General features: G+C 44.9%; 2 protein-coding genes and 1 long non-coding RNA gene across 11 annotated transcripts in view; 1 reads left to right on the top strand and 2 right to left on the bottom strand.

The window, feature by feature from the left end:
* Positions 1-2335, bottom strand: part of Kpna1 (karyopherin (importin) alpha 1) — a 53849-nt gene extending 51514 nt beyond the window's left edge. Inside the window, exon 1 of one of the 3 annotated variants that reach the window (XM_006521814.4) lies at positions 1963-2335. The gene's annotated coding sequence lies outside the window, so the exon portion shown is untranslated. The remainder of the gene's footprint in view (positions 1-1962) is intronic. The other 2 variants (XM_030248989.1, NM_008465.5) reach the window with 2 other exon arrangements.
* Gm15564 lies at positions 2294-18872 on the top strand. 3 transcript variants are annotated; one of them, XR_003951858.1, is made up of 3 exons: positions 3774-4899; positions 18103-18136; positions 18753-18872. It is a non-coding gene; the product is annotated as a predicted gene 15564 (long non-coding RNA). The 3 variants fall into 3 exon arrangements; XR_001781900.2 differs by lacking the exon at positions 3774-4899 and adding an exon at positions 2294-2571 and having other exon boundaries at positions 18103-18872; XR_876052.2 differs by having other exon boundaries at positions 3776-4377; positions 18103-18872.
* The window catches only part of Parp9 (poly (ADP-ribose) polymerase family, member 9), a 34152-nt gene continuing 26453 nt past the window's right edge, over positions 13002-20700 (bottom strand). For 3 of the 5 annotated variants that reach the window (XM_030249338.1, XM_030249336.1, XM_030249337.1), the window contains 3 exons: positions 17837-17973; positions 15858-16032; positions 13020-13788 (listed from right to left, as the gene is read on the bottom strand). In XM_030249338.1, the coding sequence (XP_030105198.1) occupies positions 13394-13788; positions 15858-16032; positions 17837-17973 (707 nt within the window). In that variant the 3' untranslated portion in view covers positions 13020-13393. Of the gene's footprint in view, positions 13789-15857; positions 16033-17836; positions 17974-20700 lie in introns of all 5 variants that reach the window. The other 2 variants (NM_030253.3, XM_006522755.2) reach the window with 2 other exon arrangements.

Genomic DNA, 20700 nt, shown 5'->3' with positions numbered 1-20700 from the left:
CTAACACCCTCATATGGCCTCTGCAAGCACCAGGCACCATCATGATGCACTTACAAACATTCACACACTTAAAAAGGAAATAAAATATTTATAAGAAACAAGCTATTCTTTTTTTTAAAAATATTTGTTACTATACATAAGTACACTGTAGCTGACTTCAGACGCACCAGAAAGGCACCGGTGTCAGACCTCATTACAGGTGGTTGTGAACCACCATGTGGTTGCTGAGATTTGAACTCAAGGCCTTTGGAAGAGCAGTCAGTGCTCTTACCCACTGACCCATCTCACCAGCCCAAAACAAGCTATTTTTAAAACTAATACTGTGTTCTTCCGTGCTTTCATTTATGCTAGGAAAAGCTAATATCTGCTTCAAAGTTGCTGTAAATTTGCTTTTATTTCTTTACTTCTTCTCAGGCCTCCATCTTAAAATTGTATATCACATAAACGATAATCCGCCAAGAATAAGTTATTTCAGCAAAACTAAAAAGCTAAACCATTCTCAAGTTCCTTTCAAAATTTAGACCTTTCAGCCTTTAAAATGGAGAAAGGAGGTCAGGTGTGACAACACACGTCTTTAATTTCAGAATTCCAAGAGCAGAGGCAGGTGGATCTCTGAGTTCAGTGGCAGCCTGGTCTATGTAAGAATTCCAGAGCTATGTAATGAGACCCTATCTAAAAGTAAGTATATAAATAAGTAAATGTTGTACACATCATGAATACAAATTTATACTAACACCCGCACGTGCAGGCATGCTGTAACCCCAAACACTTGAGAGGCTGAGGCAGGAGTGTTTTGAGTTCAAGACAACCAATGTAATGCTAGGCCAGCCATGACTAAATAGTGAGACTTGTCTCAAAAACAAAGAAAAGGCAACCTACAGGCAAGAAGGTTGGGACTAGTTAGTACCTACTTTGATATCTAGACTGATGGAAATTTTGAACTGACTGTGTAGTTTCTGTGTGACTCTGAAATCCTGCCACCCCGAAGGCCAGGGCAGGATAAGAAGCTCAAAGCCAGCCTACCAAACAAAACCCAACCTCAAAAAAAAACAGGCTGGGCAGTGGTGGCGCACGCCTTTAATCCCAGCACTTGGGAGGCAGAGGCAGGTGAATTTCTGAGTTCCAAGACAGCCTGGTCTACAGAGTGAGTTCCAGGACAGCCTGGTCTACAGAGTGAGTTCCAGGACAGCCAGGGCTACACAGAGAAACCCTGTCTCGAAAAAAAACAAAAACAAAAACACAAAAAAAAGAGGAGGAGGAGGAGGAGGAGGAAGGAGGTGTTTGACGGAACTCTTTTAAGAGGGAAAAGGCCAGACAATAGTGTTTAATATCTCAAAAGCATTTCTCGGTGGCTGATTCCTATAGTAATTTACCAAGCCGAAGTTTAAGCCTTAAAATCAATTCATGTGAAACTTTTCATTGAAAAGTGGTTTGGAAGCAGCTGCATTCAACCCACACATTCTTTCTTGCCGATGTCCCTGATCCCAGTCACCCTCCAGTTTTCTGCTCCCAATGCGAGCCTCAGCTAAGGCTTGGCGGTTTCCCTCGCATCGCCGGCTCACACAGCCGACCAACTTGTCATTGCTATAATTACCACACCCCCGTCAGCAGCTCCAGGCCCGCGTAGTTATGACATCTGTAAACTGCAAGCCTCCCGTCTCCACCCCCACCTCCCTCCAAACACCGGCCCCGGTGGTAACCTGCCAACTCCCCGATCGGCCCCGCACGCCTCGGCCTCAGCCACCGCACTCCGCGCCGCCCGCCCCCGCCCTCAAGCTAGCGCGGCGCGCAGACTCCGCGCCGCCGCCCGGCGCCCCGCAGTCCCCGACGCCGCTTCCACCGCCGCGCCGCGCCGCGCCGCCCCGCCCCGACCGGCGTTCCTCACGGCGAGCACCAGCGTTCCCCACCCCCACCCCGCTCCGCCGCCGCGCGGCCGTTAGGACCGCCGGGCCCGTGACGCACCGGAGCGACGCGAGGGTCCGGTCCCCGGCGCGCCCGAGCCAGCTCCGGCTTCCGCCCGCGTCCGCCTTCGCCCCGGGGCCTCCCTCGGGTCCGCGGAGGGGGACCCAGAGCCGCCCGCCGAGGGGGAGGGGCCGCGAGGTGCCCCCACTCACCGGCTCCAGGCGACCGGTCCCGGTGCCACTACGAAGAGGGAGACGCTCGCTCTTGGCCCGCCCGCTGCGCCTCTTCTGCGCACAACCTTGACCAGCCGGCGCGCACCACGGCGGCGCTCACCAGGCCTCGCTCTCCGCTGCCGCTCACAGAGCCGCGAGACCCAGCTCAGCCGGCGTGCGCACTGCGCCTGCGTGCGGGGGCCGGCCGGCGCGCCTGCGTGCGCTTCTCCGCCGCCTGCCGCAGGGGCTGCCGGGAAGCGGAGTCTCCGAGCGTGGACGCCCTAGGCTAGCGGCGGCCAGGGAAAAGGCGGCGGCCAGGGCGTGGGTCTCTGCGGACCAGGTTGGCAGTCAGTAAAAGCGCAGACATATAGAAGTTATGGAAACAAACTTGTCCTTACTAAGCTCTTCCAGAATGGACGGATTCCCCCTCACATCAATATAGCTTCCCTCTCACATGGTAGGTACCTCACAGCCGAGCATGCTTATTGGATGAATGATGGCATGGTTGGAGGCTGAGGGAGTATTACAAAATACGTCAGTGTCTCACGTTCAAAGAATTCACATGCAACCCGTTTGCAGGAACTTTCTGGGTATTCTCTTCAGTTCTCACCCATCTTACCCGGTAATTTATTAGTATCATATAACATTAAATCGCTTTTTGAGCCTAGCATGACGGTAACGCACGCCTGTATTTTCAGCTCTAGGAAGTCTGAGGCAGGAGAATGGCGAATTCTAGACCAGCATTACTACGTAGAAAGACCCCTATCTCAAAAACGGCAATTTCCAGCGAAAATATTTGCGTTGCTATGAGAAGGCACGCTAAAACAAAATATTTAGGGAAATGACTTAACCGTTACATGATAGAATTTTTTTTTCTTTCTGGGGAGTAGAGCGGTGGCTTCAAAGGAACACTTTAAGACAGCAAGTAGAGGTCACAGGAAAATCACAACCACAGGACACGGTTTAACAAGTCAGTTTAAAAGGAATACTGAGGAGCACCGGACATGAATCTGTAGAACCCCCGAAGGGAGACCCTCACTCAAGTCTCAGGGATCGCGAGCCCAGAAAGCCACAGTCACGCTTGCTGCAAACACACGAGGTTTTTAATGGCACACAAACCAGCATGCTGAGGTCGAGACCCATACACCACGCAGGGGTAGAGGAGTCTGACCCCAACCCTATTTTCCAGCAGGTTTATAAAGGTAAAAACCAGAACCTAGGGGGAGGATGGGAGAGGAAACAGGGGAAGTCTAGGGGCGGATATTTACTTCAAGGCACCTGGGACATTGAAACATTTTGTGGTTGTTTTTCCCAAGAGTTCCAGGGAATTAGGCCATCTGGCCGGGGGCGGGGGCCCATGTTCTCAGGGCAGTCATTATTTTATTTTTTTACTCTTCATTTCCCCACTTCTTCTTGTGAGTAGCTCTAATCTTAGAGCGACCCCTCTTCTTCTTTCGGCAAAGTCAGGTACTGTTGTCGGAGCACCATTACCTGTACAACACTAACCCTGTCTTTTACAAAAGCCACTAACTTATTAAGAATGCAAGGTCCAAAAGTGAGCAAAAGCAAAAGGATGATTAGGGGACCGGCAAGGGTAGAAACAAGGGTGGTAAACCAAGGAGACTTATTAAACCAATTTTCAAACCAGCTCTGTCTATCTTCTCTTTCCCTTCTGCGCTTGTCTAACCGGCTCTTCCTATCATTGTGAAGCAGAATTCACCAAGCGTTGGATTGTTCACCCACTAATAGGGAACGTGAGCTGGGTTTAGACCGTCGTGAGACAGGTTAGTTTTACCCTACTGATGATGTGTTGTTGCCATGATAATCCTGCTCAGTACGAGAGGAACAGCACCTTTTCTGGGGTCTGATGAGCGTCGGCATCGGGCGCCTTAACCCAGCGTTCGGTTCATCCCGCAGCGCCAGTTCTCAGGGCAGTCATTATTTTACTTTTTTACTCTTCGAATCAATACATCTATAAATGTAAGACAGGAGGAGAAAAAGGACCACATGGGCTAACTGCTCCCACCAGATTGGCCTGAAGGCTCGTCGGTGGGGTGTTTTCCTGACTCACGATAAATGTGAGACTCACTGTGGGCGGTGCCACCTCTGGGCTGTATAGGATAACAAGCTGAGAGTAAGCCAGGGACCAAATTCCTCCATGATCTGCTTCAATTACTGCCTCCAGGTTCCTGCCTTGAATTCCAGTCCTGGCTTCCCTCAAAGATGCACTGTAAGCTGAAATGCCTGCCCCCAAGTTGTTTTGGTTAGTTTTATCATAGCAACCGAAAGCAAACTAGAACAACTTTCTCGATCCCTCAGTCCTTCTCTCCCTTTCTTCTCACTTTCTTCCTTCTGCGTCAGTATCATCTTCTCCACTAAGAGTGTGCTTGTTTACATGGAAGCTGAATTTGAGCAAAGCAGCTTGGGAGAAAGTGTTCTATCAGAGAGACTTAGGGGTTAGTGTTGCCAATTTGACCCAAGCTAGAATCCTCTGGAAAGAGGGGACCTCAATTGAGAAAATGCTTCCAGGAGATACAGTTTTAAGGAATTTTCTTAATTAGTGATTGCTAGGGAAGGGCTCAGCCCATTGTGGATGGTACCATCACTGGGCTGGTGGTTCTGGATTCTATAAGAAAGAAGTGTACTAAGCCAGGAGGAGCAAGCCAGTAAGCAGCATCCCTCCATGGCCTCTGTATCAACCCGCTGGAGTTCCTGTCCTGGCTTCCTTCAATGACTGCCTGACCATAGCTGAGCTGATATCTGATCATTATATTCTGCTCAGGAGGTAAGACTCATTCAACCTTGTGGAGGTTGGTTATTCCCTAATCCACCCTTACTCCCAAGTAGATACAGTCGTGAGCGTCCTAACCAAAAGTCTAGGTCTCTTCTCTTTGGCAAGGCCTCCTCAGCCCCATGAGGCAGACAAAACCTTGATCATTGGATTTGCAATCCTCAGTCACTGACTGCTTGGGAAAGCAAGGACAAGTGTGGGGCTCTCTTCTGTGTCTTGCACTACCTCAGTACCTCTTCATTAAGGTTTTTAGTAGTGGAAGGGTTGATCCACCTCCACTACAGTAGACCACAGCTGCATAATGACTTTACACAGAAACATAATGCCTGTACACATATCTGGTCTTTTATGTTTCTCTGTTTTTTATTTTGAGAAGTACAAAAAGTAACAGTATTTTTGCTATTATGAATATTCTCGTATATATACTGTGTAGAAGGAAAATGTCTTACCTTAGCACATTGCATCATTTTATAGGACATTACATCATGTTTAAGAGTCTCTTGCCTGTGTGTGTATGTATGTACGGCATATGTGTGAATGCCTGGTACCTGCAGAAATCAGAAGAAGGTACCAGATCTCCTGGAACTGCAAATGCAGACAGTTGTGAACTGTCATGTGGTTAGTGAGAGGCAAACCAAGGTCCTTAGCAAGAGCAGCAAGTGCCCTTAACCACTGAGACATCTCTCCAGCCCCAGGACACTGTGTCTTCAATATTACTAGATATGACAGGCAGAAGTCTTAGGATAACACTCCTCCGACCCAGGCACTGCTGTGATCTCTGATTCTTGGTGCTGCTCTGTATAATCACCACCTGTATTAGTCAGGGTTCTCTAGAGTCACAGAACTTACGGATAGTCTCTATATAGTAAGGGAATTTGTTATGACTTACAGTCTGTAGTCCAACTCCCCAACAATGGTCAGCTGTGAATGGGAAGTCCAAGAATCTAGTAGTTGCTCAGTCCCACATGGCTAGTAGACTCCAATAGATGTGCTGGCAAGTAAATGCAAGCAGGCAGAGAGAGAATCTTCCTTCTTCCAGTATAGGTCTCCAGCAGGTGTGGCCCAGATTAAAGGTGTACACCACCATGACTGGATCTGGGACTTGTTTTGTCCCAGGCTGACCTTGAACTCAGAGATCTCCTTGCCTTAGTCTCCTAGGATTCATAGCCACTGTACCTCAAGATCTCCATGCCAAGATCCAGGTCAGAAACTTGTATCTCCCAGCCTCAAGATCTGGATCACAGGTGAGCTTTCCAATTCTGGATTGTAGTTCATTCCAGATATAGTCAAGTTGAAAACCAGAAATATCCATTACACCACCCCTTGAATATCTATAGGACCCCTTACTAGCCAACAGACTGGACTAAAAGATAGAAGGCCTCTGGTGATGACATTTCATTTAGTAGTGCTTTGTGTTTATGAAACTAAAAATTCATGCTAGCCTTAAGTTGTCATATTGTCACTTGCCTATAGAAGGCCACCTGGTAGGGCCTGCTGATGGCCTCTAGGACCTGAATAAAGCTAGCATTCAGTAAGAATCTAGAGCCTGCAATCATATAATCACAAGAAATGAATTCTGCTAATAGCCTGGGTGAGCTTGGAAACAGAATCTTCCTGACTTGAGCCTTCACTAGAGAAACATATACTTTATTGCTGCTTGATAGATCCTCAGCAGAGGATCCAGGTAAACTGTGGATACCCTCTGTGAATAGGTTTGAATAGATATGCCCTTCTACCCCTCCTATCCCTTTCATAGGCTCACATGTTTGAATGCTTGGCTCATGCGGAGTGTATTAGCCAAGGTTCTCTAGAGTCACAGAACTTATGAGCAGTCTCTATATAGTAAAGGAATTTATTGATGACTTACAGTTTGCAGTCCAACTCCCAACAATGGTCAGTAGCAGCTGTGAATGGAAATCCAAGAATCTAGCAGTTGCTCAGTCCCACAAGGCAAGCAGGTGAAGGAGAGATAGACTTCCTTCTTCCAATGTCCTTATGTAGGTCTCCAGTAGAAGGCGTGGCCCAGATTAAAGGTGTGTGCCACCACACCTTTAATCCCAGATGACCTTGAACTCAGAGGTCTCCCTGTCTTAATCTTCTGGAATCCATAGCCACTATGCCTCAAGATTCAGGTCAGAAACTTCTATCTCCCAACTTCCAGATTAGGATCACTGGTGAGCCTTCCAATTCTGGATTGTAGTTCATTCCAGATATAGTCAAGTTGACAACCAGGAATAGCCACTACAGGGAGTATCACTATTAGGAGATATGGCCTTGTTGGAGTAGGTGTGGCCTTGTTGAAGGAAGCATAACTGTAGGGGCACGCTCTTAGGTCTCCTGTGCTTAAGCACTACCCACTGAGGAATTCCAGTCTCCTGGCTGCAAGATGTTTCTCCAGGACCCTGCTGGCCTGCATGTTGCAATGCTCCCTACCATGATAATTTATTAAACCTCTGACACTGTAAGCCAGCCCCAATTAAATGTTTCCCTTTATAGGTGTTGCTTTGGTCATGGTGTCTCTTCAAAGCAATAAAACCCTAAGACACCCTCCCAGCCAAAAGAAACTCCAACATAACCAATGGGTGTTAAACCACTATGTTTGTTCATTACACAGAAATCACAAACTAATACACCGAGTATTGCTGGGTTATTTCACCATGATAAAGCCTACAAGCAGTGTATAGGTTGTTTTCCACACATGCTTGTGAACATTTGGAACATAATGTGTATACACACTTATCTCGCAGCTCATCATCTCTTTGTAAACTTTATTTCATATATGTTACTACTTTTTATCACTCTCTCTTTTTTTGTCTTTCTTCTATGAAAATTAAAACCCAACTGACCACATACATACTGATACTATTTTTAAAAACAACAAGAAAACTTCAGGTTGAGAGTAGAAGATAGCTTGGTCAGGAAAGTACCGGCCACTAGAGTCTGAGGACCTGAGTTCAATCCCAACATCCAAGCAAAAAAACTAGGTATGTTGATTTGGGCTTTTAATCCCAGCTCTGGGGAGACAGAGCCAGGAGTATCCCTGGGGCCTGCTGGTCAGCCATCCTGGATGAATGGCCTAGTCAGCATGCCCCAGATCTCAGGGAGAAACTTCCTCTCAAAAACAAAACAAAAAACCAAGGTGGACAGTTCCTGAGGAACTACACATAAGGCTGCCCACACAAATGCACGTACTTTGACGTGGGGGCACACACCTTTAATACCAGCACTCTTCGAGATAGAAGAAGGAAGATCTATGGCCTACATTGTAAGTTCCTGTCTCAAAACCACTGCAAGTTGAGCTGGGAAAAAACCCGCCAACCTAACAGATATAGAAATAAAAGACAGAGCTGGGCGGTGGTGGCACACGCCTTTAATCCCAGCACTTGGGAGGCAGAGACAGGTGGATCTCTGAGTTCGAGGCCAGCCTGGTCTACAGAGTGAGTTCCATGACAGCCAAGGCTACACAGAGAAACCCTGTCTCAAAAAACCAAAAAAAAAAAGAGAGAGAGAGAAAGAAAAGACAGTACAAATGTGGATTTATGTTATTACTCAAACATAAATATAGAAATAGACATTTTAATTAATAATTAATTAATTAATTAAAGGCATGCAGTGGCAGTACATGCCCTTAATTCCAGCACTTAGGAGACAGAGGCAGAACTGAGTTCCAGTATAGCCAGGGCTACATAGGAGAAATCCTGTCTTAAAACAAAACAAAACAAAACGACAAAGAGAAAAGAAAGAAATAAATTTACTTGGAATTATATAATCTACTATATTTCCTTTTTGTTACATACATACTGATACTAAAAACAACATAGCGACAGGTCTAGTTAAAAATGGCAGCTAGTGGCCGGGCAGTGGTGGCTCACGCCTTTAATCCCAGAACTTGGGAGGAGGCAGAGGCAGGTGGATTTTGTTTGTTTGTTTCTTTCTTTCTTTCTTTCTTTTTTTTTTTTTTTTTTTTTTAGACAGGGTTTCTCTGTGTAGCCCTGGCTGTCCTGGAACTTACTCTGTAGACCAGCCTGGCCTCGAACTCAGAAATCCAGAAATCCATCTGCCTCTGCCTCCTGAGTGCTGGGATTAAAGGTGTGTGCTACCATGCACAGCTGGCAGGTGGATTTTTGAGTTCCAGGAAAGCCTGGTCTACAACCAGGGCTACACAGAGAAACCCTGTCTCGAATAACCAAAAAAAAAAAAAAAAGGCAGTTAGTAAGTACAGGAATTAAGTAACAGGTATAATTAAAGTGTGGCTATATTTTATAATGCTCCTATCCCTTTGCTTCAGCAACTTATTTTAATTCTTGGTTGCCCGTTTAAACTTTGTAGGATATTTCTCTATATTCTTTTTTTAAAGATTTATTTATTTATTTATAATATGTAAGTACACTGTAGCTGTCTTCAGACACTCCAGAAGAGGGAGTGAGATCATGTGGTTTCTGGGATTTGAACTCAGGACCTTTGGAAGAGCAGGCGGTGCTCTTAACCACTGAGCCATCTCACCAGCCCTCTATATTCTTTTTGCACACTAGTTTTTATGCAGTGGTGCTGGGGAATCAAGCCCAGGGCTTCACACAAAACCAACTAAGCTCAGCCTCTTAGTCTGTACTTTAAAGTATATAAATATAAGAAGAATATAAGCACAATAAAAGAACTAATTAAATACATAGTGTCTGTATTAAATTTTAAAAAAAGATGTAGCCGGGCGTGGTGGCGCACACCTTTAATCCCAGCACTCGGGAGGCAGAGGCAGGCGGATTTCTGAGTTCGAGGCCAGCCTGGTCTACAGAGTGAGTTCCAGGACGGCCAGGGCTACACAGAGAAACCCTGTCTTGAAAAAAAAAAAAAAAAAGATGTATGTCTGTCCTGAGAAGGTTGAGTATTTTTATTCTTTCTGTTTCCTTTTTCATTAACTGCCTGGAGCCTTCAGGGGATCTCTCTCTCTCTCTCTCTCTCTCTCTCTCTCTCTCTCTCTCTCTCTCTCTCTCTCATATGTAATGCTAAAGCTGAATACAGTCAAATACGAAATTTTGACTTGCAGCTCTGCTTTTTTGCCTACATAGCAGTGGTTCCTATGGTCACTGCAAAGGAATGACGCCAAGCTAAGTTTGCTCTCAAATAGTACACAAACAGAGTCTTGAAGGTTTGATTTACTGACAAAGCAGGTTAGGAGCTTCTTTAAAGGCATTCTGATGCCCGTTGTATGTCACCGTAAGTTAAACATCTTTTCTAGGGCTAGGATATTGTCAGGGGTAGAGTGCTTACCTAGCATGCCTAAGACCGTAGGTTCACTCCCTAGGACCACAAAATAATAATAATAATACCCACCATTCATAAAACCTCTTTCCATGAAGAAAATTGTTAAGCACAGATGTGATCTAAAGTTGCAAACTTGAAGTTAAATTTTAAATAGGTTTAAGTAAAGAAACTTAGGAAGTACTTTACCTTGCTTGCCTTTTTCTAATGACTTTTTATTTTTATTTTTACCATAACACTTTTTTTTATTAGATACTTTCTTTATTTACATTTCAAATGTTATTCCCTTTCCTGGTTTCCCCTCCAAAAAACCTCTCTATCCCCTCTCCCCTCCCCTTGGTCACAACCCCACCCACTCCTGCTTCCTAGCCCTGGCATTCCCCTATACTGGGCCATAGAACCTTCACAGGAGTAAGGGTCTCTCCTCCCATTGATGACTGATTAGGCCATCCTCTGCTACATATGCAGCTATCTAATGAGTTTTTAAGATATATTTATTTTATATATGTGAGTACACTGTCGCTGTCTTCAGACACAGAAAAGAGCAGCAGATCCCATTACAGATGGTTGTGAGCCACCATGTGGTTGCTGGGAATTGAACTCAGGACCTCCGGAAGAGCAGTCAGTGCTCCTAACCACTGAGCAATCTCTCCAGCCCATCTGAGGACTTTTTTTTTTTTTGAGTGTAGAACTAATCCTATTTCCAAAATATTAATTAATCCTTCCCCACTGCGTTTCACTACAGTAACCCTGATCAGCTCAGTTAGCCCACCACCTTCTGTGTTCCACATGGCGTCTTCACAGACGACCGACCTGTCCTCTCATTCTCAGCTGTCAACACATGCAGCCGCACTGTCCTGACAACCACACACCCTTTGGCTGTTCTTTTTTATTACTATTTGTCTTAGTTAGGGTTTCATTGCTGTGAAGAGACGCGTAACCAAGTCAACTCTTACAAAGGCAAACATTTAATTGGGACTGGCTTACATTTTCAAAGGTTTAACCCATCATCATCATGGTGGGGAGCATGGCATCCTGCATGCAGACTTGGTGCTGGAGGAGCCAAGAGTTCTACATGTAGATCAGAAGGCAGCCAGGAGGAGAATCCCTTCCACACTGGGCAGAGCTTGAGCATAGGATCTCAAAGCCCACCCCCACAGAGATGCACTTCCTCCCAGACCACACCTCCTAATAGTGTCACTCCCTGTGGGTCAAGCATTCAAACCATGAGTCTGTGGAGGCCAAACCTATTCAAACCACCACACTATTACATTTACTTTTATTGGAAGAGGGTTGTGGGAGTTGTGTGGAAGTCATACAACTTGAAGGAATCAGTTCCTTCCTTGAATCATGTGGACCCCAGGGGTCAAACTTAGGTCATCAAGCTTGGCAGCAAGTGACTTTACCTACGGAGCCATCTCACCAGCAGCCCCACCCACATTTGTTTTTTAATGAGTGTGTGCTAGAGATTGAACCTACAGCTACGTACAGGAGAGGCGAGCACTCTATCACTGAGTACATCTCTAGCCATACTGCAATATAGTCTGTTTGGGGAAAGCCAAGGAAAAAAACCAAAAACAAATAAAGAAACAAAAAACCCAGCTGTGTTCTGCAAACAGACTCAGAACTCCGTAAGCAGTAAATCTGAGATTTCTAGATACCTAGAAATGGTTGGCTTAGGAGTATTACAGGCTCTCAATGGTCCATTGTCTTGGCCCTGTGGAGTTCCTTACCTTGTGTTGATGGACTCAGCTATGGCAGACCCAGAATGGGACCTCTCAAGCAAAGGACCAGGGTAGGAGACCCTTCAAGTCAATAGTATGAAGCCCAGATTTTAGGACAGTAGTACCATATTGTAGAATAAGCATGTTTCTTACAAGGAGAGTACAGCTTAAGGTAGGAGCAGAAGGGAAGGTTCTTTTTTTTTTAAGATTTATTTATTATTATATCTAAGTACACTGTAGCTGTCTTCAGATGTATCAGAAGAGGGCATCAGATCTCATTACAGATGGTTGTGAGCCACCATGTGGTTGCTGAGATTTGAACTCGGGACCTCTGAAAGAGCAGTCAGTGCTCTTAACCGCTGAGCCATCTCTCCAGCCCGGGAAGGTTCTTATGAGGAGTTGAAGATTGAACAGTGAGAGGTCAGAGGTTTAGAACGACAAATAAATATAAATGTGGCAGTAGGCAATATATAGGTGGTAAGATCAGCCTCTCTATTACAAATAGCACCTTAAAGTCAAATTCAGGCGCGCGGGGTGGATTCAGCCGTTCTCTTTTGGATTTAGTCCATACAAGCGCTGTCCTCTGCCTACGACACGTCCTAGCTCTGCTCCCCCTTACCTTCTGGTCTCTGTTCCTCCTGAAGCTTCTTCCGAGCCCTCGATGTGTTTGTCCTGCTCTCACCTGTAATCCTCCTTTAACTGTATCTATTCATATTGGTCCATGTGTCCACATCTGCCTTTCTGGTTATTCAGGACAAAATGTTTTGGGGATATTTGCCTTGCTTAGCATCCAGAAAGTGACTGAAGCACTTGTAGGAACCAATCAACGCTTGGAGTTAATCCTTAAGCCACATAGTGGTTGAATGGCATTGGATTTTTGTTTGTTGTGGGGAGGGTGGGTGTTTTGTTATTCCATGACAGGGTTTCTCTGTTTAGACGTGGCTGTCCTGGAACTCCCTCTGCAGACCAGCCTGGCCTTAAACTCAGAGATCTCTCCTGTCTCTGTCTCTCAAGTTCGGGGACTAAAGGTGTGCCCCACCATACATCGAGTGGCATTGTTTGATATGACTAAACTCTTGATGTCCCTTGAGTTTGCATCATTCCATTTCACACATTCACGATTCACAGCCAGTTACTCAGACAAAGGTGATTTATTTGGATATCCAAAGCACTTTATAAAATTATATAGAAAACCTGAAATCATCCTGTTGTCCTAGTTTGTGCTATCATTTTAGAAAATAACAGGCTTGAAAAAAATATCCTTGTTCTATATAAAGTATTCTTGCTGTCACCTATAGGAAAGGAGATGAAAGATGTCAAATAGAAAAGACAGTGAGGAAGTTTTAGCTGGCATCTGCCCAGTCAAGCCCAGAGGTAAAGACAAAGGCACTATGATGCTAGTGTGTGGTCGGTGCCTTTAGTGACCCCATCATTCTGAACAGGTAACCTGTTATTTATCATTTTGTCAGTTCTCTCAACCCCTTCTGCTTGTTAAACTGATGTAGACACTAAACAGAGCTGCCATTTAAGACCCATTCCCAGGACTGCAGCGAAGAGACCATTCCTGGTCCTGATGAGTAGCCCTGTGACCACATCGGATGCTGTGAGAATGTCCTATCCTGTGTGCAAGTCCACAAGTACAGGGGCATGGCCTGCATGCCATTAAAAACAACAATGGTTTCAGGGCTGGAAACATTGTCAACTACGCTGTCATTGACATCTAAGGCCCCAGGACTCAATGGTGGAGGGATGATATTTGAGGAATTACCCTGACAGAAGGACCCTGTGAGTACTTCTGCCTCAAACACATAGATTAGCTTGTCTGTGCTTGAGGTTTTCTTGACCTTGTCTGCTAGATTTTTGAGGCTCTTGGTGAAATATATGCCGGCTCCATAAACTGGGTCTGAAAGAGAGAAAAAAAATATGTTCTAGTAGATGATATCTATTTGGGTGCTAATATGTATCCTCTCTCTAGACATTCACACAATTGATGTCTTCCACCCTAAGTAGCTCCCCTGGGGCAATATCACTGATACCATCGACAACAGTTTTTATGTGGGAACACACAATTAGAATTTACAGAGAAGTAGCTGGCTTTCAAAGCAATTTCACATTGATTAGATTCAATTAACCTGTAATTTGGGTAATATTTTCATTTAAAGAATGAAAATCTAGATTCGGAGATTATGATTCAAGTCAATATTAACCAGGCAGTTGGCATCAGTAAGGAAATGTGTTTTTCTTAGAACATTGGCAGGCTACACAAGCTACAAATAGGTCTATCTATCTCTCCAGCTACTGAGACTACAGCCTTTAAATAGCACCCAGTAGGAACAGGCGGCACTAGGACAGGAGGATAGTTGAGTTTGAGGCCAGCCTGTGCTACAAAGGCAGCATGAAAATCAAAAAGAGAAAGGGTACTGGGCAAGAAGGCAGAGTCCTGGACATTGTAAGAGAAACAATGGAAATGGTTTGTTCAAGAAGAGTAACCTTTGTTTAGGAGAACATAGTCCTTATATCCCTTGCAAGGTATCCTAGTCTCTTACTGTGGCCTGGTACAATGTAACACCCACTATGTATCCTCCATTGCTTTGAACTATGTTTATACCTAGTATAGTATACCAGAAAAGTAGCCCTTCTTCTTAATGCAGCTTAGTGACATGTATTAGCACCACAAGGCCATGGCTCAGTCCTCAGCAGTGAAAACATCATGTAGAGGGGACACACTAACGCCTCTCTGAAGCGCTAGTGTCATTCCTTCTTTCTATCCCTTCTACACTGAACCAAATACTGCCTTAGTCTGGAGCAGCACTGGGAATCAGAAATGCAATATAAGCCACATGAGACACTTCAATAGTTTTATAGAAGCTACACTAAAAAAATAAAATAAAATAAAAATAAGGAGCCAGGCACAGTGGACTTAAAAAAAAATAGTTACTCATTTTTATTTTATGTGTGAGTGGTTTTGCCTACATCAGTGTGCCGGTACCAAGTCTGTTCTTGGTGTCTGGATAGATCAGAAGAGGGCATCAAATCTCTAGATCTGGAGTAACAGATGGTTGTGAACCAGGTAGGTTCTTGAAATCAAACCTGGGTCCTCTGCAAGAGCCACAAGTGCTCTTAACCACTGAGCTTGCTGAATTTTTAAAGGAATCCTATTGCTGGAGAAACTGTAATCTGGCTACAATAATCTGTTCTAGCCTGTGAGGCAGTCCAATGGCAGTCCCCTCTCTAGGCAGCAGACCTAGAAAGGGACAAAGGCTATTGAGCAATCCTGTCCAGCAGCACACAGTAAGTGTTCTGTGTTCTCCCTCTCCTGTTTCAAAGTGGGAGTTATCACTACACATCTCCCAATCCAGTTCATACCAGTAGCTAATAAGTAAGAGGGGACACTTCATCTGCCAGATTATACCTGCTTCACTGACAGGAAATAGAGGACGGAAGGGTCCAGCATGATGGTACATGCCTTAAATCCCAGGAACAGTACCAGGGAAGGTTACTGCAGCCAGATCTCTGTGAGTTACAAGACAGCCGGGACTACATAGATTCTGTCTAAAAAAGGTAGGGCGGGGCACAAGATACAAGTTTCTTCAAGTTACTTTCTTAAGTAACTAAGTTACTTTAAGGTAAATGTTAGCTTCTAACTAAGGAAGGAGGAGTTGGTATTATCAGTGAAATGAGAAAGGTAAGAAAGGGACACATCAAGGCGCCCTCTGCAGATAGGATAGCTAGAACACTGAAACGGGAACAAGGTTAAAACGAGCACCATAGATCCTGCTGTCCATTCTCCCATCAATGTATCGCACACAAACAAAAGACAGAAAAGATAAAAGAGTGACCATTTCTAAAAGACTTCACTCCTGAAGCCCAGGGGAGAAGGATCCCTCCCCGACAGTCACCCACTGACTCTGCTAGCCTGTGCCCAAGTAGGCAGCCCTGAAGACACGCCCAGAGGACAAGCCTGACACCTACTATAGGATGTCGAATACATTCTGTGGAAGCCGACTCTGCACACCGTATTGCAGAACTGATGTGGGACCTGCTGAAACAACCTTTGGCTCCCAGATCCCTTTGGCGTCCTCTCTTCCATCATTTTCTTCTTCTCTTGGAAGGCAGCCAGCAGCACCTTATTGTCTATCTGCTCCACCTGTAAGCAAAGAAGAGATTTGATGCTCTGAAAAATGGCTACTTAAATTGTTTCCCGCACTGCTTGAAAGATACATGTGCTACGTGGATAGAATATATGAAGCTTGCTGTTCAGTTCTCTCCTAATCTGGCTTCTCTCTCTGTCTCTTCAAAATATCCTACCCCCTTTTTCAATAAGTGCATTTAATAATGTCAGTTGTATGCCTTTAGACCCAGAAGTAGAGACAGGGGGAGGGGTCAGAAAGAGATCAAGGACAGTCTCAGCTACATATGCAAGTATAAAGCTAGCCTGGGCTACGTGAGACTCTGTCTCAAAAGAAAGTAACTTAATAAAGATTTCACAGGCTTGGGGGATGGCTCAGTTAGTTGGTAAAGTGTCCCGCTTGAAAACATGAGGACCTGAGTTCACTCCTCAGACTCTACATTTTAAGAAGCCACACATGTGATATGTGCTTGTGATCCCAGGACTGGGGACGACACATGTCCCTGGGGCTCACTGGCTGGCCAAGCTTGCCCAATTAGCAAGTTCCAAGTAAAAGCGAGAGACCCCGTTTTAGTTACTATTCTATTGCTGTGAAGAGACACCATGTCCAAGGCATCTCTTATAAAAGACTGCATCTAACTAGTGCTTGCTTATAGTTTTTGACGTTTGGTCCATGATCATAATTAAAGGAAGCAGGCATGTATGAGAACAGTAACAGAGACCAAGACAGGCTGGCATACCTTTTGAAACCTCAAAGCCCACTCCCAGGGACCCACCTCCTCCAATAAGACCACACCTCCAAACCCTTCTGAAATAGTTACACTAACTAGGGACCAAGCATTCTAATGTATGAGCCTATGGGGTGGTGGGGGTGGGGGTGGGGGCGTTCGCATTCAAACTACCACAGACCCTGTCTCAAAAAAAACAAGGTGAGCAGTGGAAGAGAAGAGTCCTAAGGCAGGACAACAGCTAAGGTTTCCTAACCTCCACATACTAGAGACCTCAAATATTAGTCTTTCCTGACAGTCTTTTATGAGAAGGAACTCAAATCTTATCTCCCATACCTAGTAAGACTTTTATACAAAGCTTTAATCTCCTACCCCATAAAACTTTTTATTTACAAAGGCCAGGCAGCTAGGAGCTTAAGTAATTTAGGCACTGGCACTTCCCTGCCCCCATTTCCTTCATCTCCTTTTCACAGTTTCTTTGAAAGCTAGCCAAGCCAGCAACAGTGGAGGTCAGACTCCTGTCAGTGGGGACAGGACAGTCTCCACCTGTGTTAGAATGTAACCGAGTGAGCTCCCCCACCCAGCTCTTCTTTCTGAGTAGCGTGCACCCTGCTGATGAGAAGTAAAGTTTTGCCTTGTTGGGACACTTTAACTGGAGAAGCCCTTTATTTAGACAGCATACACACAGCATGCCTACCCTGCTTCACACACAACTCCACTGTGTCATCAGCATGTGCAGTCACTGGTACAGAAATGACCTACAGGCATAGTATGTGTCCCATTACAGCTAATGGCTTAGTAAGATAAAAGTGGGTTAAACAGAGGTAGCACGGCAGGCTAAACACCGTGTGCTTTCCACGGTAGTTGTCGATGACAGGTAGACACTTCCTCATAAATCTTGAGTCTGTGTCTCTGCTTGTCTTGACATCATGTCTGCCTCCTGATTCTAACTCTACTCTTCAAGGCCTGTATTTCTACCCAGTCTTATTCCAGACTCCAGGTGACTGAGCGGCTGAGTCCTTGGCAGGAGAATTTTCATTTTGGCTATAGAACCAGTTAACAGCTAGGTAAACCAGAGCCTTCTTTGATTATACCTGCACAACCCACAAGCCACACTTTTCAAACTGTTTCTTTCGGTCCTGAAGTTCCTGAGTTAATGATGCTGGGTATCGTTGAAATGTGTACGATTCTTCCATTTTATCCAGTTTTTCTTGCTGGTTGGTCCCCTGTCCTAAAATAATGAGTAAGAAAAAAACCTTGTTTCAATGCTCCATGAACACAGGGGGAAAAATATGTTAACTCTCTCTCTCTCTCTCTTTTTATTTTTTTTCCTCTATCTACATGTACACCTGCATGCCAGAAGAGGGCATCAGATACTACAACCTGGCCATCAGGTAAAATACAGTTACCCGTTAATGCTGCATTTGCAGAAGTGGACATGTTCCATTTCTTATTGTCTTCTCTGCATGGCTCTAACTTTGTCTTAAGGCTTTTTGTATAATCCATGACACCACAAGTAAATCCGACAGTATGTGTTTCTATTTATTAATTTACAACTAACAGTAGAAAGACAAAACATGGCTTATCAAAGTGATGTGACCTGAGCTAACCATGGTGACTCACATCTGTAACCCCAGGGAGGCTGAGGCAGGATAACTGTCCTAAGTTTAAAACTCACCTGGGATACATAATCAATTTCAGGAAGGCCAGGGTTATAAGGCCTTATCTCAAAAAACAAACAAACAAACAAACAAAAAAACCAAACCAGGTCAGACACAGTGGCTATTGGGATTTGGAAGATGTTGGAACAGGGTGTGGAGGTGCTTATTTAACGTACCAAAGCAGAACTGGTCTCTAGGTTCTACCAGCATCTCTCAGTCCCTACCTGCTACAGGATATGGCTGGCATATCCTGTCCTCTATCCTGAACTTCCCAGCCAATGAGCTTGGCTTCCCCTCCCCAGGAGGCTCTTCCCTATGTAATCCAGACATTTTTTGTTCTCTCTTCCAGCCCCCCCCCCCATGCCTGCTTTCTCTCCGTGGACCCCACTTTTCTGTCTCCTCCTCTGCACAGCATCTCAATGAATTAGCCTGAGAGCTGTACCCAATAAACCTGCCTTTATATACTTTACTTTGGCTTGAATTGGCTCATTTCATCAGCACAGATAACATCCGTGGCAGAAACCTGTTAACTAAGCACTCAATAGCCACACAGGCAGGAGAACTAGGAGTTCAAGGCTATCCTTAAGTATGTAATTGTTGTGGCTAGCCCTGGGGCTAATTATATTTGATGTTAATTCCGTTCTCCCGGTCCAGTAGCTGCTAACAAGGAATGAGTCAGCACTCAGGTGATTTCCTGTAAACCTGCTTCCCACCTTAATTTGTAAAATAAAGGAGAGCTGATGATTGGGCAGATAAAAGGGAAGGTGGAAAAATAAAAAATAAAAAAAATTTAAAAAAAAGGGAAGGTGGAGCAGAAGGAGGGGGAGAGAGAAGGAGAAAATGTAAGAGGGAGAGGACAAGAGGAGGAGGAAGAAGGAGAAAAGCAGAGCAGAAGCACATGGCCTGGAGAAACTGCAAGTTCTAAGAGGTCTCATAAGCTGTGGAAGATGGTAGTGTAACGGTAGATCTGCCCAATCTAGGCGCACAGCTTGTAATCATATTAACTGTGTTGTGTTTTCATTGCCTGGGGATATTTGGGAGGAGATTTACTGCAATGAGTTCAAGGCCAGTTTCCGCTACTTGAGACCCTTTCGGAAAGGAAAGGAAAGGAAAGGAAAGGAAAGGAAAGGAAAGGAAAGGAAAGGAAAGGAAAGGAAAGGAAAGGAAAAAGGAGGGGAGGGGAGGGGAGGGGAGGGGAGGGGAGGGGAGAGGATGGGCTGGAGAGATGGCTCAGCAGTTAAGAGTACTGACTGCTCTTCCGGAGGTCCTGAGTTCAATTCCCAGCAGCCACATGGTGGCTCACAACATCTGTAATGAGATCTGATGCCTCATCTGGTATATCTGAAGACAGCAACAGTGTACTCACATAAAATAAATAAATCTTAAAAAAAAAAAAAGGAAAGAAAAAAGAGGTCTGGATATAACAGAGTTGTTGGAAACAGGAACAGCAGCAGCTGTGGCTGTTGTACCAGATAAGCAGAAAATCAAGTCAGTCAAAATTTGAGCATGTAAAGGGGAGAGTCTTGGGAACTGGCCCCTCTAACTAAGGAACTATGGTATTTGATGGCTACTAGGAGGAGGAGTCCATTTTCCTCAGGGATGTAGCCCAGTAAGTTGCTCATGGTCCACTGGATAGCACTAGATTCACCTGCATATGGAAGGCTCCAATTGAACTCAGTGTACTTTTTTTAAAAAGACATGAAGTTGGAAGGGAAATGTGGAGATTTCAGGGCTTTTACTGGCCTCACTTGAGGTTTAATAATAATAGAATAATAATAAAGACGCATAGACATCTATACAGTTTAAAGCTGTTGGCCTGTCTGCTGGGGCTATTCCTTAGCTAGCCCATCTAAACGTAACCCAAATTACCTGCCATTGATTCTCTCCACTTGCCACTCAATGTCTCTTTCCTGCTGTCTTTCTGCCCAAGCCTCAGCCCTCAGGTCTTTATTACAAACTCAACCAGTTGGCACTGGGAGATACATGACCTTCCCCACAGCAACTTGCCTTTCTTTTTGAGCAGGTGAGGATGTGACAAGCATTTACATATCCCGCTAGCCTGGTGCAGCCTGGCCCAACAATTAACAATTGAGAACGCACACAGTAAATACAATATTAGTGGGTCATCCCAACAGGGAGGTCTAAGAGGAACTGGGACAGAAGAATGGGGGTGAATATGAATGCATTGTCTACATGTATGAAAGTCTCAGGGAATAAACAAAAACATTTACACCCCCAATCATGAAAAGCAAATAGCCTAAGTCTGAGCCAGAACGGTTTATTTTCTTCACTCAGTC

The sequence above is a fragment of the Mus musculus genome, chromosome 16 (assembly GCF_000001635.26).
Source record: "Mus musculus strain C57BL/6J chromosome 16, GRCm38.p6 C57BL/6J".
NCBI classification, from domain to species: domain Eukaryota; kingdom Metazoa; phylum Chordata; class Mammalia; order Rodentia; family Muridae; genus Mus; species Mus musculus.
The sequence above is the reverse complement of the archived record's forward strand: the minus strand, read 5'-3'. Positions and strand labels throughout refer to the sequence as shown.